We start from the raw sequence: 27143 nt of genomic DNA, 5'->3' as shown, positions 1-27143 counted from the left end.
AATGCACCTTGTAAATAGTACTCACTACTGTTTTTGTGTGTTGGTGATGGAAAGAGTGAATGTTTAAAGTGATGCATGGGATGCTGAACAGTCAAGAATATTACTGAAGTTGCACTTACCCAAGCAAGTGCAAAGCATTCCATCATATTCCCAATTTAGTTCTACTAGATCACAGACAGACTTTGTAGTCAGAAGTTACTCATTGCAGTACTCCAAGCCTCTGACCTTCTCTGGTAGCCTGGCTAGCCAAGTTAAGTTTTTGATCATCCTCTACCATGTCATTGTTGTATAATTCATCTGTACTAATGCCACTAGTCATCAAAGGGAAATAGTTATATTCTCCTTTTTGAAGATGATGTATGCCTGGTACTAGCGTGACATGAATTTTACTTTTGATTTCACTAGCCAAAGACTGAATGCTGCGCAGGTTTTTTCCTGCAAGGGGACAAGTTCTGCTACCATACTTGAAGAGTTGCAAATGGAATTGAACACTGCACAATCATCAAACACGCTCACTTCTGACTTTTACTGGACAGTAGCTTGTTGATGAAGCAGCTGAAAATGGCTGGATCAAAGACATTATCGAGATACTCATGAAGTAATTCCATGGATTGAGATGATTGGTTACTAACAATCATGATCATCTCTCTTTGTCCTAGGTATGACTCCAACGACTGAGTGCATCAATTTCCATTTGGTACATTCAATCAATTTGACTTGACATCAAATACAGTCACTCTCCGCTCTCGAATTCAGTTCTTTTTTATCCAAGTCTAGAAAAGATTATAATGTGGTTTGGAGCTGAGTGGCCCTGGCAGAACCCAAGCTGAGCAGCGAGCAGGCCATTGTTGAATGAGGACCGAGCAACAGCACTATTTACAATCCCTTCATTACTTTGCTGATGACTGAAAACAGACCGATGGTACACTAACTGTCTGGATTGGATCTACACTGATTTTGGTGGGCTGGACACATCTAGGCAACTTTCCACATTACCATTACAACTCTGCTGGATCAGATCAACTAGTGATGCAGTTACATTTAGAATTACAGTTGGATGTTGTTAGGGCCCAGAGTCTTTTACAGTAATAGCTTAGCTCACAGTTTGCTCTAACAAACAGACAGAAACAAAAGGAAAAACAACAAACGAGACAACGTCAAGACAGCAAAACTGCGAGTTAGCTGGTGAAAAATATTTTTACGTGTGTAGCTATCTAGTAAATCAAATGAAAAGGGACCGTATCAGATAAACTTTAGAATTTTACAAATAAAAATACTAATGCTCATTGGCTTTCTGATGTCTGGTTTCAGAGACTTCATTAAATAAAATTATACCCCAATCTTACAGCAGCAACATCCTATGGTCCAGTTTACATTTCCGAAATTGATAAATATGTCCAAGCGTTACCTGTACTGTCTCATCTCCGCGAGTTGACTCATTGCCAAGCAGAGGCTCTGCTGGTGGCGTTTGGATGGTAACAGATTTCTCAGACCGGCTACTATCTTTGTTTCTGGATCTTTGCCGATCCCGGCTCCTTTCACTGAAAGAGGCAAAAAAATAGGGAATTTGGTCCCTGCTACAGAACTTATGTTAGACTATTTCATATCACAGCTGACACCAGTGGTAACACAATTCAGTAGAGATTCTGCTATATTAAACAACATGTCCCCACTCTAAAACTTCAATTCACATCAGTTTTAGCTTAAATAATTGAATATTAGGGTTACCTCCCATTTTGATGCAACAAATGGGATTACAAAAGTGATCCTCCCTTGAAGATTCCTATAAGGTTGTGAGAGAAACAATTTTAAGCAAGTGTTCATTAAAAAGAATAGTACTGTGAATATTGTGAACCACGTTTAGGGTTAGATAAACTAACAGATGGTTAAAGGGATCAAGCCCATACAGAACATGATCGAGGCAAAAAAAAATCAGAAAACATGCAACAACAAAAACACTGCAGTAAAATCATGCTCATAAAACTCAGTTATAAAATATATTATAAATTAATGGAAGGAAAATGAAGTATTTCCCATCTATAGGAATACACAGGAAGCAGTCCTCCAGCAGTCAGCAGTGAGAGGTACTCAGAAATTAGAATCTCTACACTGTGGAAGCAGGCCATTTGGCCCATCGCGTCCACATTGAACTCTCCGAAGCACACCTTATCCACACCCACCCCTCTACTCTATCCCTGTAATTCTGCATTTGCCATGGCAAATCCACCTAACTTGCGGGAGGAAACCAGAGCACCTGGAGGAAACCCACACAGACACAGGGAGGTTGTGCAAACTCCACACGGATAGGCGCCAAGGCTGGAATTGAACCATGGTCCCGAGTGCTGTGAAGCAACAATGCTAACCACTGAGCCGCCGTGCGGCCCAGGTACAGAAGAGGGGTTGAAAACAGTGCTCTCTGCAAAGCCCCAAACTCAGCTTGCTCTTCCCTCATCTAACACACACTTAATTTTGGTCACGTCACATCTCATATGGACTGAATCCTCAATAATGGCACGCATCCAAACTCATGGAATTAATGACCCAATGAGTTTTAACACGTGAAGTGCTTTTGTAAATCTACCCAGATACGTCCAGTGCACAAAAAGCAGAATAAATCAAATCCAGCCAATAACCGCCCTATCAGTGTACTCTAAGTCAAGTGATGGAACGTGTCATCGATGGTGATATCAAATATCACTTACATAGCAATAACCTATGCACTGTTGCTCAATTTACATTTTGTCAGGGCCACCCAGATCAGTTCACGGGTATCTTTTCCCCACACATGAACAAAAACAATGAATTCCAGCTGTGGAATGAGTGACTATGCTTGACATCAAGGAAGCAGTTGACCAACTATGCAAACAAGAAGGCCTGACAAAATTGAAGATAGTGAAAATCAAGGAGAACATTCTTCACTGGTCAGAGGCATACTTAGCACAAAAGATAGCTGTAGTTTTTGTAGGCCATTCATCTCAACACCAGCACATCACTGTAGGAGTTCCTCAGGGAGTGTCAAAAGGTACAACTATCTTCAGGAGCATCAATGACATTCCTTCCATCATAACGATTGAAATGGAAATCTCCACAAATGACTGCAAGTGTTAAGTAACACTCCCAGCATCTCAGGCACTGAAGTAGCTTGTGCCGGACTGTAACAAGACTTGGACAATAGTCAGGCTTGGATTGATAAATGCCAAATATCATTCATGCCACACAGTGCCAGGTTGTAACAATGATAAATTCTAATCACTTCACCTTAATTTTCAAAAGAACAACCACTGCTGAATATCTCACAATCAACATCCTAGGGGTTACCATTGCCCAGATACCTAACTGGACAAAGGCATAATATTGTGGCCACAAAAGCAGGTCTGAGGCTCAGAATTCTGTGGTGAGTAACTCAGCTCCAACACCCCAAGCAGTAATATCATATGTACAGAGCAGCAGGAGGAGCAGCACAAAAAAAGCAGCACGGTGTAAAGAAGACAAGTGAATTTTCTGCACACAGAAGGGGCCACATTGCAGGAGTCCACAAAGATGCACAAGTTTATAAATTATGGACCCACTTTGTTGGGCAATGGATTTGTGCAGACTTCTTAAATATGGTAAATAACAATTAATTAAAAGTTTTCACCATAAGATTGAGATTTTCACAAAGGATCTGAATATTACATTACGAAATTTATGGTGAGTTTCAGTGAAAATCAAGGGGCAGAAAAATTTAATCCTTGAACTTTGAACGAATAAGAGCTCTTTTCCCTTCCTCCGACTCTTTTCCACATGAACTGACATTGGGCTACCTCTTAAAAACGATCCATGCTGTTATTACACTGAAAGTAAGACAAGCTATTTTAAAGAAACAGTACCTACCCATGTCTGTGAGAACTCTTGGAGCGGCCTGAATAATAGGAATATCCAGAATATGTGGATTCTGTGTCCATTGTTACAGATTCTTTGCCGACTGGAAGACAGATCGATTTTGGATTATTATGGATCGCTAATAGTTTTTGTTCTGGCTTTCCAGGAGCCAATCAGTGGTTTGTGAATCGTCTTGTTCAGGCCAGTTGGGACAGTTAGTAGTTTGGCAGCATAGTTCTTTAACCGGTCTATCTTGAAAACTAACCATGGGTCTCTCGTGAAGAAACATTAACCTGCAGAAAGAACACACGTAAGCAAAATATTTTTCAAAAAGCATGCCTCAAAATTCAATTCATCATGATTATTGCACAGTAGGTAACAGTGACATATTTGGTAATTACATATATTTTGCCTAGTCAGTAATAAGGAAACAATACAATTACTTTTGTAAATTGAAGGTCTAAACCCAGCTGTTAAACAAAAACATATCCATAGTTAAGTCTTCCAGGGCACAGTAGGAAGTGTTATCTGAACATAAAGAAAACCAGAAAGCACAAAAAGAGATGTAGGTGTTCATTGGAATTCTAATCTGTTTTACAAGTCACCCTATTTTGTGATTACTACATTGTTAAAAATACCTTTTTTTACACTCAACTGGATTAACTGATCAGCTGAAAAACTAAGTCGTAGACCCATGGTTGCAGAGCCACATCCAATAAGGTAGTCCCTCATTTTTAGCATCAAGAACAATTAGAATTCTCCAGGAGAACAATGAACAAGAGTTCCTCATGCACACGCAGAGCTTCTCTTGCAGTAATTAAAATCTAAATGTTTTGACACTATTCAGAGGAGAATTTAAAACATTTAAATTGACTCCACTTCAAGTTCAGGATGTGTTCTGGGTTCTGTGAAGCCGATGAGCACTTTTTAAGCTGAGCATGACACCATATTAGAGTTGCATTACATGCAGTGTCGAAACCAATTTGATTGAAGCTGAGAAGTTATATGACAACAGAAGCGTTACTGCGAGTGGAAAGCAACTGCCAACAAGGTTAAAACTGCAATGAGAAATATCAGATTATGTGCTGCATTGTAGTGTTACAGTAATCATATAAGATGTGGTTGGTGAAACAGCAAATGAATGACAAGAAATAACATGTTCTATATTAAATTCATAGCCTGAATTAAAGACAAGACTGTTATAACTTTAACTTCAATTGTACAAGCAGGAGAGTAGTCAATAACATTAAATCTGTGGGTTTATTGCTCAGTTTGAATGATCAGAAGATTTTATTATCTTTGGCAGAAACATCCTTTGACTAATGTGCAGATGCAAATATTCAAAGTCAGCTGCTTCATAGAAAACAGGAAAAAATGCTAAGCATGAATATTAGAACATCACTACTGACATCTAAAGCTTATCAAGATGGGAACACATTTCATTAAAGCTGTCAGGTTGCCAGAGAAAACTTAAACATAACCTTGAAACTTCATTGCCATAGATGGTGCAGACCTAAAATTATTCATGCTACTTGTTAAATTGATTAGTAATAATATTTTGATCCAAGTGCATACAGATTTATTCATACAGGCATTCCAACTTTAATGGCTGCCATAACAGTAATCAAACTGTCATTTGGTAGGACAGAATTTGAATATTGCTGAAAAGAGACACATCTTGTGAATGCTTTTTCTTTGTACTTATCAGGACAATTTGCAAGAAAACCAGTTCAGTGGAAAGCCAACATTTATACTGCAATGGAGGAGTGTGCTAATTGGTTGGCAAGTGAAACTAGATTGAGATATCGCCATGGAGAATACACCTATTATTGCTGATTGACAGATACCCGCTAGGATTTGATTAAAATATAAACCAGGCAGGGTGACTTTGATTGGTCAGAATGAACCAGCAAACAGCTGCCACATATTTTGTTAAGTGAAAACGTGCAAGTGCATGCACATATTCTGACTTTATGCAAAGAACTGAACACCGAGTATTAATATACGCAGCTTCCAGTACACGGAAGGTATAACCCCAATGCAAACAACTGAAAATTCTAAGCTGGGTGTCAGCATAATTTTTCGTACACTCAATGAATGTTGTCCAATTGCACAATCGTATCTAATGTTAGACACTGCTGCAAGTTTTGCATGGGCTGGCTGGTTAGGTATTGTTCGTATCCTGTTTGTTAAAAACAGCTGTAGTGGTACAGTATTTTAGATGACTTACTAGTCTTTCGGACATAAAACCTGCATACCTGGCATCATACGGGCACACAAAATTGCTCATTTGTGAAGTTGGCAGAACATCCTTATGGCTTGCAGAAACATCCTATTAATGGCAAAATCCATTTGCATTGCCATGCATAGTAGCTAGCTTTACCTGTTACTAAAACTTTTGAGATACCTTACTCAATCTAGGTCAGAAGTCACATGCATCAGGTTACAGTCCAACAAGTTTATTTGAAATCACAAGCTTTCAGAGCGCGGTTCCTTTGCCATGTGGAGTGAAGAGAAGCACACAGGCACATAATTTATAGGCAGAAAAATCAAAAGATCATACAAATGGTGTGAGTGGAGTGTCGACAGGCTGAATAATAACTCTCTGCAGGTGATCAAAAGTGTCAGACAGTGACAGTAAAAAGTGTCAACAGCTGAATAGCAAGTGAAGGACGATCGATATCGGATTAAGGAGGATTGAGGCTCTGAAAGCTTGTGTTTTCAAATAAACCTTTTGGACTATAACCTGGCGTCATGTAATTTCTGACCTTGTCCAGCCAGTCCAATGCCAGTACCTCCACATCATGATTAATTCAGGCAGAGATAATTACAAAAAATTAAAAATAAAGGTGGTGCTGGAAACAAACCAAACGGCTGGAATAACACGACAGGTATAAGTGTCGCATGCCAAGGGTATAACCAGAGTAACAAGTAATCCAAAACTGTAGAAACTAATTAAGGTAGCAAGATCATAAAAGTTATCAAGGTGATGGTGTCAAATCAGGACAGTAACGAAGAATTTACAAACACAGAACAGGGTAGTGGAGTTACATGTAGCACAACATGAATCCAAGATCACGATTGAGGCCGTCTTCATGGATACAGAATTTGGCTATCAGTTTCTGCTCAGTGATTCTGTGTTGTTGTGTATCTCAAAGGCTACCTTGAGGACGCTTACATGAAGATTGGAGGCGCAATGTCCTTGACCGCTGAAGTGTTCCCTGACTGGGACGGAACAATCCTGTCTGGTGATTGTTGCACTCATTCACTGTCATAGCGTCTGCATGGTCTCACCAATATACCATGCCTCGGTGCATCCTTGCCTGCAGTGTATGAGGTAGACAACACTGGCCGAGTCACAGGAGTACCTGTAATGTACATAGTGGGTGGTTTTCCCCATGTGTGAAGACAGTATCTATGCCGATGATCTGGTATGTCTTGAAGGGGCTGCTGTGGCAGGGTGTGCAGTGTTGCGGTCAAAGTTGTCCTAAAGGCTGGCTAGTTTGGGGATTGCTTGAAGGTGGGACGTAGAGGCGTAGGGACGATCTTGGCAAGATGTTCGTCGATATCGACGAGATGTTGAAGGGCGTACTTTCTCTGCTCCGGGAAAGTACTGGATGACGATGGGTACACTATCAGTCATGTTCTGTGTTTGTCTTCTGACGAGGTCATTGCAGTTTTTTTGCTATGGCACTTTGGAACTGGCGATTGATGAGTTGAGCATTATATCCCGTTCTTAGGAGGGTGTCTTTCAGCATCTTTAGGTGTCTGTCATGTTCCTCATTGTCTGAGCAGATCCTGTGTAAATGCAGGGCTTGGTCATAGGGAATGCTTTCTTTAACATGTTTAGGGTGACGGCTCAAAGTGGAGAGGATGTCCAAGAAGATCACGCATCTCTTCACTCCATCCGACGAGGAAGCAAGCTTTCAAAAGCCTGTGATTTCAAATAAACCTGTTGGACTCTAACCTGGTGTTGCGTGACTGCTGACCTCATCCATCCCAGTCCAACACTAACACCTCCACAGCATGTTTACCTAATCTAGACATATTGGGCAATTTTCAGGACCAACAGGTCAATACCTCAGGGCCTTTTGACAGTTTATGCCATATGCAGTTAGAATTTATCTGATCAGAGTAGCCAGTATTAAAATTGCACTGACAACAAATATCAGAGCATGGCAAACAGCATGGCATACTTGCTTGCTCATATATGCACAGGACCCTGTTCTTTGCCGGCCAAAGAACATGTACATGCACAGCACTCTTGACATTTAAGCAAATTTTCTGGTTCATTTCTCAGTGCAATATCCTGATCAAAGTCAACCTGGCTGGTTTAAAACTTAAACAAAGTCTGTCTGTTAAATGCCAAATCAGTATCAAATCGGTGCAATCTCCATGACAATGCCCCACCAGTCACAGTCCACTTGCCAACCAATCAGCACTTTCCTTTCATGCATACAACTGTTGGTTTTCCCCTTTGAATTGGTAATTGGCTTTCGTTATAATCGGACTCACTGTGAAGTCATTATCACTATATCCATTTACAAATGTCTTGATTACTTATTTATTAATCTGTGCGCATTATATGTTTTGTTCTTTATTGGATTGTGTCACAGATATACTTGGTCTCATGAATTAAATCAATCTTGTGTTATATACATCCTGCTACAGTTTGTTTTTCCTGTTCAAAGAATAAGTAGGGCATACTCAACAAATATATATCTGCAGACCACCAAAAATAATTAAAATAACACCAGTCTCTTCAGTGAGTATGCTTTTTCCAGGCAATTTAATCTAATCTTACAATGAGTTGGAAATTGTTGCCACATAAGATCCTGTTTAGAACTTGTCTGTGACTTAAAAGTGAACCCGGTAAAGTTAGACAGTGTCAACACAATGAAATAAGTGTTGATATGTAATTAAGAAAGAATTATTCACAAGTTTGGTACAAGAGCACTTCTCAGCAAATGGAGCACTTTAAACTGCAGTCACTATTCTAATGTTTTCCGTCAGGATTTGCAATAGCCAACATTACAAAAGATTTGCAAGGTAAATGCCTCGCTGTCTTTAAAGTCAAGGCAGCGTTTGATAAGAATGTGGCTTTGTCAAACCCTAGCCAAACTGGAATCAATAAAATTCGGGGGAGATTTCTCCATTGGTCGGAATCCTACCCACAGACAATGCAAATGGTTCTGGTTGTTGGAGGTCAATGGTTTCAGTCCAAAGACATCACTACAGTAATTCCCAAGGATAGCATTGTACGCCACCATATTCAACTGCTTCATCGATGACTTTCCCCCTCATCGTAACATTTGAATTGGGGATATTTCCTGATAGCTGCACACTATCCAGTGGCATTCATGATTCTTCAGTTACCAAAAGAGATCAGAGTCCATGTGCAGTAAGAACCGACAACATTCATGCTTGCACTGCCAAGTGGCAAGTAGCATCCACGCCAAATATGCATGAGCATTGACTGTCATTTTTAAAAATTTGTCCATAGGATGCTAGTATTTATTTCACCACCCAAATTGCCTACGAGAAGGTGATGGTGAGCCTTTGCAATGAACCTCTGCAGTCAAGTGGTGAAGATGCACCTACAGTACTTTTACAAAGGGAGTTTCAGGAATTTGACCCAGGAATAGCAATACAATTCCGAATCAAGACGGTGTGCAGACTGATGGGGAATTTACATCAGCAGTACTCATCCATTTCCAGTCAAGACAGATTAACTATCATATCTTTACATTCAATGGTATTAACATTATTAAATCTCCCACTATCAACATTCAGGGATTTAGTGACCAGAAACCGAACGGGACCATCCGTACAAGTTCTGCAGCAAGAAAGCAAATCACAGGCCGAAGGTTTTGTGGTGAGTAACCCACTCCTGACTCCCACAGCCTGTCCACGAACTATAAGGCATGTCAGGACCAGTGAATACTCTCCACTTACCTAGACAGATGCAACACATAAGACTGACACCATCCAAGGCAAAACAGCCCACTTGATAGGCACCTCATCCACCACCCTAAAAATTCACTCATCATCACCGATGCGCAGTGACAGCAGTGCATACCCTGTGGTAGAATCTAGTATTTCTTGTTATACACAATTTGTGCTATAAGCCAGCACACTGTGAACATAATATCACTCACAGCATACTCAGTACCAAGGAGTTGCTGTATTTTGTTCTGCCTAGCCTAGCAATAAGGGAATGGCTTGTTGTGGTGTTTTTAATAGGTCACTCAAAACAGTTCAATGGTCACTCTGAGCACTTTAAAGGTTACAGGCAGTTGGAAAAGGAGACAAACATAAGCAGACTCCATGAAGGAAATAACTTTAGCTGGGCATTTGAAAAGGCAACTGAAATGAATCAAGTCTGTGTAGTTGAGGGCTAGATTTTGAGACAGGGCTCAAAAAAAAGTCTCAGAAGCAATGTACTAACAATAGTTCAGTGCAACAAAGGGTGAGGGTTGAAAGCTTAGAGCAGTAATTAGTTGGTACAACTGAGCCAGATTAGAGTTTAGGAAAAAATTGCAGGGGCAATTGCTTGGCTAGATGTTTGTTCTCAGACAAAATTCCTGCTTTATGTGCTGAAGTGCAGCTTCCAAGAAACCAGGGAAGCCAGGAAAGGGTAGTGGACCATCAGAATTTGGACAGGAACAGGAGGTTGGAAATGGGGGAGTATTTGCAAGGACAGAGGAATCATGGGAATACTGTTTTTAGTTTGGTTGGGGAGTGGGGGGGGGGGACGCTTAAAATTTGTTCCAAGGATATGGGCTTACCAGCAAGGCTAGCACTTATTGCACATTCCCAAATGCTATGAGCAGGTGATGGTGAGCAAAACATGAACAGTTGTTGAGGCATTCCCAACAAGTGTGTCATTAATTGAGCTCAGAGTATTATAATCCCAGTTGATGGTACTATTGGACAAGTCAGACCTGAGAATGAAACCTGGTTGAAAAGACAGTGTTTTGTTTAGTTAAATAACATGATAGTTAGTCACTGAAACATATTTACATAAACTGTAGATTTACTTTAAGAGAATAATTACACCAACATCTTTTAAAAGTTAAAGCTATCTACTGAAGTCAGAACAATCTTAAATCTCACACACACACACAGCAAAACAACATTTTGAGATGCAAATCCAACGAAAATACACCTCACCACAACTATTAAGTTTCTGCTTAATGGACTCCTTACAGCTTTTTGCCATGAACAAGGGGGACAATTGAGAGTCCTTTTCAAGACCAACATGAGCTTTGCATAAATCGGCGATCCTAAATCTTCTAATTTTTAATAGCCTACAGATTTATATTGAAATTCTCCATGTTTGGAAGTTTTACAAAAAACATCCTTCTGCTGAGGTGACTTGTTTCCTGATATACTTCTATGAATAAAACATGCATACAAACTCAACCCTTGTTTTGTCTGAATTGAACGAGAAAACTTGCTCAATCCTAAATTCTGAACTGAAAACACAGCTAATAGCCTTAAATGTTTATCTACGTACTGTAAACCTAACAGTATAAACATCTTATTAACACCACAGAAGTTCACAGTCACCTGCTTTCTGACAAAAGAACTGATCCAGTCACTGTTCTGAAAGAACTCTGATTTTGTGTTTCTTTTTAGGAAAACTCTTCACTAAAGTAACCAACACACATTTGCTGCTCTTTTAAAATCCAACTTATGTAAAATTATATTTATAGAAATTATACTTTTCATTACAAGAGTCACAATTGACGTTTAGTGAGAGCAAACACTGTTTAACACTTTTGCACTGTAATTGCTTTTCATCTTTCTCAATCTATCTGCAGTCACTATCACAGTAATCACACCACTCATCTCCACTAAGTGGACCTGCATTTGCTTAGCTTCATTCCTATCCATCTCCTGCAAGGACCAAATATGTTTACCTCCCAGGGCCAACAGAATTTATTTTTGGCTCTCAATGTACTTGCCATTTACTGCTGTCATCAGTGATATCCATCCAAAAACATTTTAGACCCTACATCTATATTGATAACACTCAGCTTCACCTCACAATGACCATTCTTCTCCCGATATGAAAACTGTTATTAAAGGGCAAGGTGACAGCTGTCAATCTGCATGTAGCAAGATCCTATAAGCACAGTGATATTGATGCAAATGACTAGATAATTTAACGTAATGATGTTGGTTGAGGGACAGACTGTAATCAACAATACTTCACTCTTAATACCTATTTTAAATGTAATCTCTGTAGCACAACAGAAGTTAGATTGCCTAGATGTACAGAAATGTAATTCAGTACTAAATCAAGTTGGGTGAGACCCAATTGCTACTATTGCATATCGACAAATTCCCAAATTTCTTTAGAAAACGCATAGTTGAAACTGCTACAATGACAGTGCTTCACTAACTTTGCCACAATGTCGCCAAATGACTTTTTTCCTGTTTAAATGTCACTGTTATTTTGAATTGAAGATTTGGTTTTCCTCCCTAATTTTAGCAACTAATACTGAAATCTTCACCAATGGCCACAGCTTAGCCTGATGCAGAATACTCTGTCCAAACTGCTCAGATCTTCTCTGATTGCACCAGGTTGAATATTTCCACTTTGCACATCAACTTCTCTGAATGTTAAGTACAGCTGCTTATGCTAAGTGTTGATATAATCCTTTAAGTAATTCAGCTCAACTAAGTATTGTTCTGAGCAGTATCTTGTCAGCCCTAAATAACTCCATGCAGGCTGAGAACTTAGCAAGTTAGAAATAAGTCAGTATGTGCCAAATGGTCATTAATTATTAAATAACTTAAAACTCAGCTGAACTACTGTTATTACAAGGTTAATTGTGATGTTTGTGAAATTACTGGTAATATCATTGACCAATTTAGACAATCAACACACAGAGAGATAAGGGAAGATGCAAGATCAGAAGCATTACTTGTCTACTACTTATACATGTGTGCCACAAACAAGTTGATTTAATTTTCATGCAAAATTAGCAATTCTTTCCCATCCACATTCTGAGGGCAAACTTTTACAAAAGTCATTGTATACTAAATACATTCACTGCGATGAGCATCTGAAAGAAATGCAGTGACTAATAAATCAACGACCAATGTTATTTCCATTCAAGTGCCACAACATTAGCAACAATCTCATTTAGCACATTCTCTCCAATCTCATCCATTCTAATTTGTAACTGGGGTAACTGAGGTGGGAGGGCCAGTCTGAGTTCAATATAGCTTTTGTCAAAGATGCCTTCTGCATTGTTTATTTTTAGGACAATTGCATTTCCAATTATATAATGCATCAGTCTGGATTTATATTAGCAACAAACACATTAAATGATTTTGAGAAATTTTGACCAAAGTGTACTTTTGTTTCAGATACAGAGAATCCAAATCTGCAAATTCTGAAGTTGATCTTCAGCATCCTGGTAATAGCCGTGTTAGAAGAAAACCAATCAATCAGCATATAGAGAGCTGACTAGCAGTCGGATCTCTTGTATTGCGGCCTTTATTATTCAAACCCATACCCGGAATGGAATTGAAAAATCACAAGGCAATGTCAGTAGCATCAATATATATTCAACAAATTCCTGCTGAATATCCCAAAACTTCAGAAAAATAAATGAATAGATTTTAACCAAGCATGAAATTTGGCATTCATATCATACAAAATAGCAAAGTTTGAGCTTTAAAGTAACAGACTTGGCAAGAAAATAAACACATCAACTGAACATTGTAAAGGCCATGTTAAAAGAAAGTCACTTTTACACATTAGTATAAGGTATTATTCTTATATTGGTGCTAAGACATAATAGTCCAAATGGATAACTGTGTGAACCTAGACGACAGAAGTAACATTAGTAACTCTTCTGTTCAGTAAGATATTAACCAAAAAGTATTTGGAATTTTTTCAATTTTGAATACAATGTATTTCTGGAATGTCTGTCCTCAATAATACTAAGTCTTAGGTCGATCTATATCATATGTACCAAGATCCAATTTTCATTACAGCACACATTTTGACAATGTAGGCCTAGAGCAAAAAAATTGTTAAGATTATAACTGAGCAAAAAGCATTCCTCCATCTTAGAAACCAAAATGTTAAAACCAGTTGTTCATAACTCCGATACTAAATAATTATGGAGATTTAGGTTTCTCACACTGTTGTTCAGGAAGAGTATTGTAAGCACAGCAAAGGTGTTCTCGTTGACCAGGGTGTGGGGTGCGGGGTGTGTGCGTGTGTCCAGAACAAGGAGTCACAGTTAAGATACTACGGATGAAAAGAAATTTCTTCACCCAGTGTCGTCAACCTGTAGAATTCTCTGCCATAGAAAACAGTTGAAGTCAAAACAGAACGTTTTCAAGAGTTAGATATAGTTATTAGGACAAAAGGGATCAAAGGGTATCAGAAAAACGCAAGCAAGAATAGGGTCAGAGATAGTAGGAACTGCAGATGCTGGAGAATCTGAGATAACAAGGTGTAGAGCTGGATGAACACAGCAGGCCAAGCAGCATCATAGGAGCAGGAAGGCTGACGTTTCAAGAATAGGGTACTGAGTTGGGTGATCAGCATGATCATACTGAATGGCGGAGCAGGCCAAATGGCCTATTCCTGCTATTTTCTATATTTTAATGTTAATTCTCATGGGGAAACTTTACAGCTACAATAATTAACTTATCATGATGAGTTTCAAATATGGTGAAAATTAAACTGGATCATCCAGCTTAAGCATGTAGACTGCAAATCAAAGTGCTACTTGGATTTAACTAAGTCCACTATAACGTGTATTATAATAATTGCGAATTAACAAGGGATTCTAATGACAACTACAACTAGCATCCAATGGAGAAAATCAGACATGACAAAAGACAATGCAAAAAGAAATAAAATAGAAACTATTTATCTAACTAAGTATCAATTAAAACAATTTGATATAGCCAATAAGAAAAACTGTAGACTGCAAGATGAATTGTTCTCTTAAATAAATGCGAGTGCACATTGGTTTGGCACTATAAGAAAATACAGGCCCATTCATGACGGCAGCATCCGGCCATATCCAATCTCTAATATATTCTAATTGACCGCATTCTTAAATATTTAGTTAATGCTCCCTTAAGATATTCCACACTATTTGCCTTCACAACAATCTATTCCACAAGTTCATGACTCTCCATTAAAAATAGGGACACAATATTGAGAAGAAGTAAGTCAAATGGCCCTTAGGGCCTGCCCCACCGTTCAACATGATAATGGCTGATCTGGCTACAATTTGGTCTCTACTCTGTATCCATAACTTTTGATTTCCTTGTTCAGAAAAAAAGCTCTAACTCAGCCTTAATAAGGCTGATAAACTTAGCCGAGGGAAAAGAATTCCAAACTTTCAGAGAAAACAAAATTCTCACCTCCAGCTTAAAAGGGAGACCTCATCATTAAATAACGTCCCCTAGATATAATCTCCCACATGAAGCAAATATCTCCTGGATATCCGCCCTATCCAGGCTCAAGATCTTATGTTTTAATAAGATCACCTCTCGTTCCTCTGAATTCCAATGGATATGCATCAAATCCGTTCTTCATATGATTAGCATCTCATCCCAGGAATAAGTCTAGAGTCTGGATCTATAGAGTGCAATTTCTCCAATTGAGTCAATTTTCTTTGATTGGAGGACTACAGGCAACAGAAGCAATATTTTGTTATATTATTTGTAATAGATACCTTGTATTATCTATCCCCTTCGGAGTACTTTGACAAGTTTCTCTCATTCTTTTCTTCAACGGTAACAATCACATGTCCCTCACAATCTTTTTCATTACCCAGATGCCTTAAACTGGGTACAGGTAAACTGGGCATATTTCATGGTTTGAGTACTGATGGCCGCAGAAAAAACACCTTGTTACACAATTTACTATTGGGGGTCAGTTAGCTCAGTTGGCTGGATAGTTGGTTTGAAATGCAGACCGATGCCACAGCATTGGTTTCATTCCCATATCAGCCGAGGTTACCACGAACGATTGTCCTTCCCAACCTTTCGCCTTGCCCGAGGCACGGTGACCCCTCAGGTTAAACCACCAGATGCTTTGCTGCACTGTTCAGTTTTAGTAAAGTTTTCACCATTACTCTCTACAGTACAATGACCTGTAGCTCACCAGACAATCAGTTATGTCACTATTTCCCTGCCTAGTCTGAATAAATCATAGCATTTATGGTGAATAACTATCTGCCAAGAATGGGCCGATCTTCCATTCTCTTTGCATCCAGTCAGGGACTCCTGGTCATGTTAACACTTACATTCAAAACGATCTATTGATTTTTCTGGTTTAACGTTACTTCAGAAATTCACCTCTTGTTCCATACCATACTACCTTGAGGAGTAATTATTCATTTAACCTGGTGTCCAAAACTCTCAAAAAGCTTTGAAGTCATTTTACCTCATAAATTTGAACCTCTAATACCAAATCAAATCCAGAAATCCAAAGAATGATACATGAATCGTAGTACATTAACATAAAGCAGGGTTCAGAGATATGGAAATTTAGACATTTTACCCACTCAAATCAGGCTAACAATTCATGGGGAAAGATCTGTTCATTGGACATTTATGTCAGTTGCACTATAGTATTCAAGATTAAAGGATGAACTCTTTTTAGACCAACAAAATCTTGGCCAGTTTCCTCCTACTATTTAGAAATATAAAATGGCAATAGAATTCAATGTATTACTATTTTAGGCATCTGTTTGCTGTTTTTGCTATATGAATTTTGCACAATTGCAGAAACAATTTCTTAAACTTCAGGTGAAATCTTATATGTACAAAAATATTGGTTAGTAAAATATACTGCTTTCTCATTGACACAAAATGAATGGTCACCAGGAAATGATAATGAACGGTCATTGACTGGACATAGTAACACTTTTAACCCAGATGTTTGTGGATATCTTGAATCCACTACTTGAAAGGGTGGTGGAGGTGGGAACGCTCAAAGCATTTAAATGAAAACCTAAAATGCCATAGCACACAGGCTATGAACCATGTTCTGGAAAATGGAATTAGAATTGATGGATATTTGATGACCAGTGAGGACTCGATGGGTTGATAGGCCTCTTTCTGTGCTGTAAAACCTCTATGATTCTAGTATCCGTGGAGAAAAATTGAATTGCAGCATTTTAAAGTTTTATTTTTATAAATAGAAGGAATTTAGATATCATACAAAACCCTCAAAAGTGAATCTCCAGCAGATTACAATCACCTAACACAAGATGAAGTGCCAACTGCACTCTGGTATATTACAACTGAAACTGTGTCCATTTCTATGTGGATTTTCAAGTCTGTTTGGTCAATTTTTGTGCTGTGACCACTATAGCATACTTAATGTCCCTGACATTCACAGAGGAGAATTCTACAACATGACTACTGCACATTCCAAGGAAAAACAGTCATTATTGCTTATGAGGAAGTTCAAGATACGTTAAATAATGGATAAAGCAGTTACCTCATACTAGGCTCAAATAATCTCGAACTACAGGATTGAAACAGGATGTTCACAATCATCATTTGAACCATAAAACGTTACCCTCATCCATCATTTTTAATTAATACATAGATACTTTAGAGCTTGTGGGATTTCTTTGTGAAATATACAGCTGGACAGTTCATCAAGCATCAATCTATCATCCTGTAAACCATGCAGCTGATGAATGGCACTCGCATTAAAAAATAAATATCATGCAACTGTTAAGATTTGCAGGGGATAACAAACAAACAATTACCAGGAAAGAATAAGGTCAATTTATGGCATATAAAAAGTGGCTCCAAAATAGTTTAAGGACTGAAATCATTTTCCAACATAAAACGTCACCAGCTCAAATTCACAAACTATATCATTGCAAGCCTCTAATTTTCTTAATGAGAGACTAGTGTGAGTTATGAAAAATACCTTCACTCCCCAACAGATGTTAGAAAACCTGACACACCCAATGGAATATATTTAAATACAAAAGCAAAAGGAGGAAACAGCAATAATCGAATGGACTCATTAAACTATAACAGCACAGTAAACAGCAGAAACTGAAACACAAAATCAAGATTTCACCAGATATGACTGCGAAGTCAGACACTCAACTGCACTTATGCTGGAAATTTACCCTGTGAAATTAAACCTATCACCACACCACCACAGCATTAATTTTACTGAAATAATAAACAGTTTCAAACAAAATTCAGGCTTTTGGAAATGGGGGGGGGGGGGGGGGGGGGGGGGGTGGGGAAAGAGATGAACTCACCATTTTAAAATGGCAAGGTGATTTCATCTTAACCTAAATAATGTGCAAATTGTAATGCCACACTGGGAGGCTGGAGAATTTATTTTCAGGTGACTGGAAGGCTGAATGCAGGCACTAACAACTGAAAATTCATTAGATGACTCCAGCAACGTTTTCCTTTCCTCCGGGAAACACCTAGCCCTGAGTTTGGTGATTCCAGATAGTGAGAGGTGATAAAGAATTCAGCATGAAGAATGAAAAAACAGAGAAGTATGTTTTCAAATGAAGCACATGCTAGCTCAATTTCAAGATAAATTCCAGTTTATGGACTAATTCACTGTTCCGGACAGGAGATATATAAAGTCTAATACATTGTACAGAAATATACAGCAAAATAAAAAACAAATTAACTTTACATGGCTGACTTTTAGTCAAAAATAAACCCACTTTTGTGACAAAAGTTGTAATGTTTCACGGTTGCACAGCTGAGATGATCCAATTTTGATATTGTCCCAGGTACATATTTTAAATAAATCCTGGAAATTTTACTATGGTTTCTGTTTCGAAAGAAATACATTTGAACAACTGGTCAGTGGTGAATGCTAGGGAATGATTAACTGCAGTGAAACTGCACTTCAAGTAAGTAGGAATAAGAACATTTTATTATTCTTTAGGTGATGTGAAAGTTGCTGATAAAGCTAACATTTGTTGTCCATTTCAAATTGTCTTCAGGATGGACGTGCCACCTTCTTGAATCTCTACAGTCCATTTGGAGTACTTCCACTTTGGTCATCGAGGGAGTTTCAAGATTATGACCCAGTAACAATGAAATGTTGACATGTTTCCAAATCAAGATAGTGAAAGACTTCGAGAACATGAGGGTGTTGATGATGCCTTCTTCTTGGTGATGCAGTACATATGGTTGGAAAGTTCTGTTGAAGGAGCCAGGTGAGTTGTTGCATGAACCTTACTGATGGTACACATAGCTGCTACTGTGCATAAGTGATTGAGATAGAGATACTTCAGATATAAGAAATAGTGTAAACAAAGCTTGCCGCTTTGTCTTGAATAGTGTTGAGCCTAAGTGTTGTTGGAACTGCACTCATCCAGGAAAACGAAGAGTGTTGAAGATTGAGATCAGACTGATCAGTCAACAATTAGTTGAGACTTAATTTGTCTCGCATTTTGTGGACAAGCCATCCCTAGGTTCACTTTGCCATTGCCAGTGATATAACTGCACTGGAATAGTTGACCAGGGCACACCCGCTTCTGGAGCATGCTTTTAGGACTACAGCTGGAATGTTATCACAAGACATCATCGACACCACGTCCAGTGCATTTAGCTATTTCTTGATATTATGTGGAGTGAATTGAATTGGCTGAGACTGAGAAACCGGACACCTCTCAGATAGTCATCCATTCAAAACTTCTGGCTGAAAATTAATGCAATTATTATGGCCTTGGCTCTAATGTGCTATGTTCCATTATCCCTGGAGAATCTACTAGAATGGAGTCAGTGGGGAGATACTACAGGATGGGGAAGGTTGGTATGGAATATTCAGGTTAAAAAAAATGGTTAGGTGTACAAATAAATTGAAACAACAGGTCTACCATGACAGTCCTCAGCCACCTTGGCCATAGAGGTTTTCTTTGTAAATAGAGGCTATTCTTTATAAATAGAAATATAGAATATTAAAGCAAATAATTTTTGTTGACCGTATATAGACATTTTGACCCAACTGTGATAATGGTTTCTAATTTGGGTACCAGAAGGATCAGAAGGCATACAAGGTTCTGAAGAAATTTACTGTAATGGCTCCAGGGATGAAGGACTACAGAGAAGTTGAAGTAGTTCTCCTTAGGGCCTGAGGGGATTTGATGGAGATGTATAAAATTACAAAGGGTTCAGATAGAATAAATAAAAACATTTTCCAACAGCTGAAGGGGTGATAATCAGATATCTCCAATTTAACTTCATAAAATTAATTGACAAAAGAACCAGACATGATAAATGTTTACATAGAGAGGTTGGGATTTGGAAGATGCTTCCTCCCTGTATCCTGGAGGATATAGATTCGAATTAGGTTGTGAAAGAAAATTGAATAAATACTTAGAGAAACAAAATGGGAAAGATGGTTAAGGTGGGAATATGCAGGAGTGAAATGGTCTCTCTTTGAAAGAACCGGAGGATACTCAATGGATTGAGAAGCCTCTTCTGCTTTTTGTGGGCTGTGGGTATTACTGGCTGGCCAACATTTTTAAGCCATCCTTAATTGCCCTTGAAAAGGTGGTGGTGAGCTGCTTTCTTCAACTGCCATAGTCCATGTGATGTAAGTAGACACACAATGGCCTTAGAGAAGGAATTCCAGGATTTTGACCCAGCACCAGTGAAGGAATGGTGATATATTTCTCAGCCAGAATGGTGAGTGGTTTACAGGGGAACTTGCAGGTGGTGGTGTTTCCATACATCTGCTGCCCTTGTCCTTCCAGACGGAAGTGGTTGTGGGTTTAGAAGATGCTGTCTCAGGATATTTGGTGAATTTCTGCAAAACATTTTGTCATCCAATCTGCTGAACAGTTAGTAAACTAGGATCACCTGATAGTCATAAGAAGAGTCAGGATTATCAGTGGTAATTGTTTATAAATTGATTTGCTGGCCTGTAAGTAAACTTTAATTCAGTCACAAGGTATTGTAAATATGAACAATCAAATGCTGCTTCATGTGTAGTTTTTGAGGCTGGGTCTGAATGTATTTGTATGTGAGCTTGTTAAGTTCTTTATGATCATAATACATAAGATTGAAAGCTGATTGTTGGAGTAATTGAGGAATTTTTTTTTCTTTTGTTCAGCTAAGTGTTTGATTTCTTTATTTTTAATATTTATATGTTTACCTTTTTTCTCTTTTTGCATGCTCTATATTAAATCTATGGGTGAGGAAAGGTAGTTTATTTTTACTTACAAGGTGCTATCAAGAACTACTACTTTTTAGTCTTCATGTCACTGAGGGCATTCAAGAAACATGGAATGTGATGACTAGTAGATTTATAGAAGTGATTACACAGCAGGATCAGTCAGACAGATGGTTGACTGTCAGTAAGAGGTAGTTCAGAAGTCTACTGCGGCTATTCTTCTCTCAAACAGATATTCCGTTTTGGGCACTGTTGAAAGAGATAGTCTCTCAGAGGAAAATAGAAGTGATAGTCAGATTTTGGGCACTAAGAATGAACCTTATGTTAAATGGAGTTTGTCGAGATTTAAAAGAATAATTGTTATAGGGAACTCTCCCATCAGGGGCACAGACAGGAGATTCTGCGGCAGTGAGCATGAATCTTGGATTGTATGTTGTTTTCCGGTGCCAGGGTTAAAACATGAAGCATATTGTCAAAGGGGAGAATGAGAAGCTGGAAGGTGTTGTACACATTGGTAGGAATGACAGAGAAAGGGTGAAGGTTTTGCCACGTGAATATATGAGGTTAGGTAGAAGGTTAAAAAACAGAACATCAAAAGCAGTGGTCTCTGCTTTACTTCTGCTGCCAGGTTCTAATAAGGGAAGTATAGGAGAGATAAATCAATGGCTTAAGAGGTGCTGCAAATGTGCAGGGATTCAGTTTCTTGGATCAATGGGATCTCTTCTGGGCCAAAAAAGACCTGGAAAGGGGCCCATATCCTGGCATGGAGATTTACTAGTTCTATATCAGGAGCCAGTAAACTTTGAGAGAGGTGGGGTGGGGGCTTCCTAAGTAATAGTGAAAATAGAAAGAAAGGTGAGAATGATTCCAAACCAGGAAAGAGCAAGTTAATTAGAAAAGACAGGCAACAGCAAGTCAGAGAACGAAGTAACTCTGAAGAATTAAACTGCAATTATTTCAATCCAAGCGGTCTCACAGGTGAGGCTGATGAACTCAGGGCATTTCTGGGAACATGGGACTGGGACGTTGTAGCTATTACTGAAATTTGATAAGGTACCCCATGGTAGGCTTATTCAGAAAGTAAGGAGGCATGAGATTCAGGGAAATTTAGCTGTCTGGATACAGAATTGGCTATCCAATAGAAAACAGAAGGTGGTAGTAAACGGAAAGTATCCAGCCTGAAGCTCAGTGACCAGTGGTGTTCCGCAGGGACCTGTTCTGGGACCTCTGCTCTTTGTGATCTTTATAAATGACTTGGATGAGGAATTGGAAGGGTGGGTTAGCAAGTTTGCCGAAGACACGAAGGTCGGTGGAGTTGTGGATAGTGTGGAGGGCTATTGCAGGTTGCAACAGGACATTGACAGGATGTAGAGCTGGGCAAAGAAACAGTAGATAGAATTCAACCTGGAAAAGTGTGACGTGATTCATTTTGGAAGGTCGACTTTGAATGCAGAAGACAGGGTTAATGGCAAGATTCGTGGCAGTGTGGAGGAACAGAGGGATCTTGGGGTCCCCGTCCACAGATCCCTCAAAGGTGCCACCCAAGTTGATAGGGTTGTTAAGGCAGCGCATGGCGTGTTGGCTTTCATTGGCAGGGAGATTGAGCTTAAGAGCCGCAAGGTTATGCTGCAGATGTATTAAACCTTGGTTAGACCACACTTGGAATATTGTGTTCAATTCTGGTCACCTCATTATAGGCAAGATGTAGAATCTTTAGAGGGTGCAGAGGAGATTTACCAGGATGCTGCCTGGACTGGAGGGCAAGTCTTACGAGGAAAAGTTGAAGGAGCTATGGCTTTTCTTATTGGAGCAAAGAAGGATGACAGGTGACTTGATAGAGGTGTACAAGATGATGAGACGCATAGATAGAGTGGATAGCCAGAGGCTTTTTCCCAGGGTGGAAATGACTATTACGAGGGGGCATAATTTTAAGATGACTGGAGGAAGATATAGGAGAGATGTCAGAGTAGTGGGTGTGGGGAAAGCACTGCCAGTGGTGGAAGTAGAGTCAGATACATATAGGACATTTAAGTGACCCTTGGATAGGTACATGGATTATAGTAAAATGAAGGGTATGCAGGCTAGTTTTGATCTTAGAGTAGGTGAATAGATTGGCACAACATCGTGGGTCAAAAGAACAGTACTATGTTCTAAATTTGGTTGAGGAAAGGTCAGAACTGGCAGCTCAATGTTCTGGATTTTAGATGTTATAGGAAGGATAGAAAGACATGCAAAAAGTCGGGGGGGGAGGGGAGTGGCATTTTTGATTAAGGAAAACATTACTACTGTAATGACAGAGAATATTTCTATGGGATAATATAGTGAAAATATGAGTTGAAATTAGAAATAAGAATGTGATTGTACTATAGGCTCCACCCCCAACAGTCAGTGGGATATTGAGGAGCAAATATATGGAGAGACCTCAAATACATATAAGAATAATAAGGTTGTAATAGTAGGGAATTTTAATTTTCCAAACATTGACTGGACAGCCATAGTGTTAAAGGTATGGATCATGAAGAATTTGTTAAATGTGTTCAAGAAAATGTTCTTATCAATATGTAAATGTGCATACTAGAGAAGGAGCAAAACTTGACATTCTCTTGAGAAATAAGTCAAGACAAATGACTGAAATGTTTGTGGGGAAACACTTTGGGACTAGTGGTCATAATATTATTAGTTTTAAAATAGTTACGGAAAAGGATAAGTCTTCCATAAAAGTTAAAATTCTTAATTGGAGTAAGGCAAATTTTAAGGGTAGGAGATGAGAACTTTCAAAAGTTGATTGGAGTAGACTGCTTATAGGTAAAGGGACAACTAACAAGTGGGAGGCCTTCAAAAGTGTGATAACGAGCATTCAGAAGCATTATCTTCCTGTTGGAGTGAAAGGCAAGGCTAATAAGATTAGGGAACAATACATGAATAAAGAGATTGAGGTTCTAGTCAAGTAAGTTTGCAGATGACACCAACATTGGCAGTACAGTGGACCCTGAAGGTAGTTAACCAAGATTACAAAGAGATCTTGATCAATTGGGTCAATAGGCTGAGGAGTGGCAGATGGAGTTTAATTTGGATAAATACAAGGTATTGCATTTTGGTAATACAAACAAGGACAGAACTTACACAATTAATGGCAGGGCCCTGGGTGGTGTTGAAGAACAGACAGACCCAGGGATTCAGGTACATAATTTGTTGAAATTTGCTTCACAGGTAGACAGGGTGGTTAAGAAGGCATTTAGCATGCGTCTTCACTGCTCACGTCTTCGAGTACAAGAGTTACGGCATCAAACTGAGGAGGTACAGAGTGTTGGTGAGGCCTCTTCTGGAGTACTGTGTGCAGTTCTGGTCACCCTGTTAAAGGAGTATATTATTAAACTGGAGAGGGTTCTGAAAGGATCTGCCAGGTTGCCGGGAAAGGAGGCTTTGAGGTATAAAAATAGACTGGAAAGATTGGGACTCCTTTCATGGAGCACTGGAGGTTCAGGATGACCTTATTGAGGTTTATAAAATCATTATGGGCACAGATAAGGTGAATGACAAGAATCCTTTCCCTAAGGTGGGGGAGTTCAAAGCTAAGAGGCACATTTTTAAGGTGAGAGGAGAAAGATTTAAAAAGAACATGAAGGGCAATTTTTTTTTTGAGCAGAGAGTGGTTCATGTGTGTAATGAACTGCCAGAGAAAGTGGCGAATGCAGGCACAGTTACAACATTTAAAAGACATCTGGATAAGTTTGTGAATAGAAAAGGTTTGGAGGGACATGGACTAAGACCAGGCAGGTTGACTGGTGTAGTTTGGGAATATCGGTCAGCGTGGACTAGTTGGACTGAAGGGTCTGTTTCCATGCTGTATGATTGTGCCTTCTCGATGGTGTACAGTCATTAGGGAATCTGGAGACCAGCCACCCCAAAACTCCTCGCCTACAACCTGCTGTCACAGACACAATCTTATCTACAAGTTTGTTCTAGTTAAGCTTCTGGTCATTAACAACCCTCATATCAAAGTTCCTTCTAGGCAGCACAGGTGCACAGCCTTCAGGAGTGTCATGCAGGAAGCAAATTTCCCAGAGGAAAAAATAATTTCTATTAAAAGGTATGTGTCTTGCTGCTAAAAGCCCATGCAGTGCAAAAGGTCAACCGCATACGGCAAAATGAGGTTCAAAGCAACACTTGCCTGTGATGGCATGAACATTGACGTTGCCACTGAATGTGATGCTGAGATTGTTAGGTTGTTTCTGGTTGTCTCAACCTTTTAAGGCATAAACTGTTATTTGACACCCATCAGCCCAAACCTGAATGTGGTCCAGGTCTACCTGCACATGGACAGAGTCTTTCATAACGGACAGAGAGTCTTTCATAATGTAAAGAGTTTTGAATAGTACAACACTGCATATTTCGGTGAATATGCCCACTTCTGATCTTATGATAGAGAGGTTACTGATGCAGCAGCAGAACGCGATTAAGCCTAGACATTCTCCTGAGCAACTTGGGCTCTCAAGACACATTAATTGTGCTTCCACCTCTAAACCAGGGAGGCCTGGTTTCAAGTATCACCTGCTCTAGGGGTGTATCATAATATCTCTGAACAGGTTGATTAAAAATCTCTCCCTAGGAACTTCTGCAAAGATCTGAGACTATGCTGATCCTCCTCCAAGAATAACAAACATCTTTTGTGCTTAGTATGATTCCAATCATTGGAGATTTTCTTCCCTTGGATTGTCTTGACTTCAATTTTACTAGAGTTTCCCGATGCCACATTTGGACAAATTCTGCCATGATAGCAGGGCCAGTTACTCTCATTTCACTTTCTGGAATTCAGTACATTTCCATGTTTGGGTAAAGCCTGTAATGAGATCTGCAGTCCAGTGGTCATGGTGGAAACTAAACTGAACATCAGTGAACAGACTATTGGTGAATAAGTGCTGAATATTGAGAGCAGACTAATCAGTCAGCAATTAGATAGATTTGATTTGTCTTGCATTTCACGGACAAGTCATCCGTAGGCAATTGTTCACTTTGCCAGTGAGGTAACTGCATTGGAACAGCTTGACTAGGGGCACACCTGGTTCTGCATCATGCTTTTAGGACTACAACCGGAATGTTATCACATTGTCAATGCTACGTCCAGTGCATTTAGCCATTTCTTGATACCATGTGGAGTGAATCAAATTGGCTGCGAACTGGCATCTGAGAAACTGGACACCTCTCAGATGGTCATCCACTTCTGGCTGAGAATGGTTGCAATTATTTCAGCCTTAGCCTTTGTTCTAATATGCTATATTCCACTATCATTGAAGATGGAGCTATTTATAGAGCCTCCTCTACCAGTTAGTTGTTTGATTGTCCAGTGCATTTTGGAACTGGAGGTCAAAGGATGATAGAGTTTTGACTTGATCCAATGGTTGTGGGATTGCTTAGCCTCTGTTCAGCATGCAAACAGTTCTCTGTAAAAACCAAAAGCACTGCGGATGCTGTAAATCAGGAACAAAAAAAAAGTTGCTGGAAAAGCTCAGCAGGTCTGGCAGCATCTGTGAAGGAGAAAACAGAGTTAACGTTTCGGGTCCAGTGACCTTTCCTCAGAGTTCTCACCGGACCCGAACGTTAACTCTGTTTTCTCCTTCACAGACGCTGCCAAACAGATCTCTGTTGTCACTTTGCTGGGCTCATAATGAGAGAGGAGGGACAGGATGAAAAGTTTGTTCAAAGAACTTGCCCGCTCTATTGTGAGATGGATAATATTATAACTTTTTTTATATTTTAGCAGAATGGAATATTTCATTTGAATTAAGGGTCATGAGTTTTACCTCCTTTGACATCACTCTACAACTTCGGCGTTACCACCACAGACTGAAGTTCAGGCAATACAAAATTCAGGAACCCAGATTAGTAATTAACCAAACCACATTAGAATAATCGAATACAGAAGGCCACTGTGTTTGTGCCAACACTTACTGAGAAAGTAACAAAATTCATTTCTTTCCAGTTTTTTCCAGATAGACTCATAGACTCCATGTCTATTCTCCAAGTCCATTCCACTGAGGGGCATCGTCTAGTCTACATCTCACTCCCCAGTTTCAGCGAAAGGCATCTCCCGCTGTGTCCCCCAGAG

The 27143-nt window shown here is 39.3% G+C and overlaps 1 protein-coding gene across 1 annotated transcript in view; it reads right to left on the bottom strand.

Moving 5' to 3' along the window:
* Positions 1–27143, bottom strand: part of vangl1 (VANGL planar cell polarity protein 1) — a 53175-nt gene that overhangs the window by 24803 nt on the left and 1229 nt on the right. The window contains exons 2-3 of the mRNA XM_020510604.2: positions 3874–4154; positions 1409–1541 (exon numbers count right to left, since the gene is read on the bottom strand). Coding sequence (XP_020366193.1) covers positions 1409–1541; positions 3874–3944 — 204 coding nt within the window. The 5' untranslated portion in view covers positions 3945–4154. The remainder of the gene's footprint in view (positions 1–1408; positions 1542–3873; positions 4155–27143) is intronic.

This window comes from Rhincodon typus, chromosome 11, assembly GCF_021869965.1.
Source record: "Rhincodon typus isolate 14 chromosome 11, sRhiTyp1.1, whole genome shotgun sequence".
NCBI lineage: Eukaryota > Metazoa > Chordata > Chondrichthyes > Orectolobiformes > Rhincodontidae > Rhincodon > Rhincodon typus.
The sequence above is the reverse complement of the archived record's forward strand: the minus strand, read 5'-3'. Positions and strand labels throughout refer to the sequence as shown.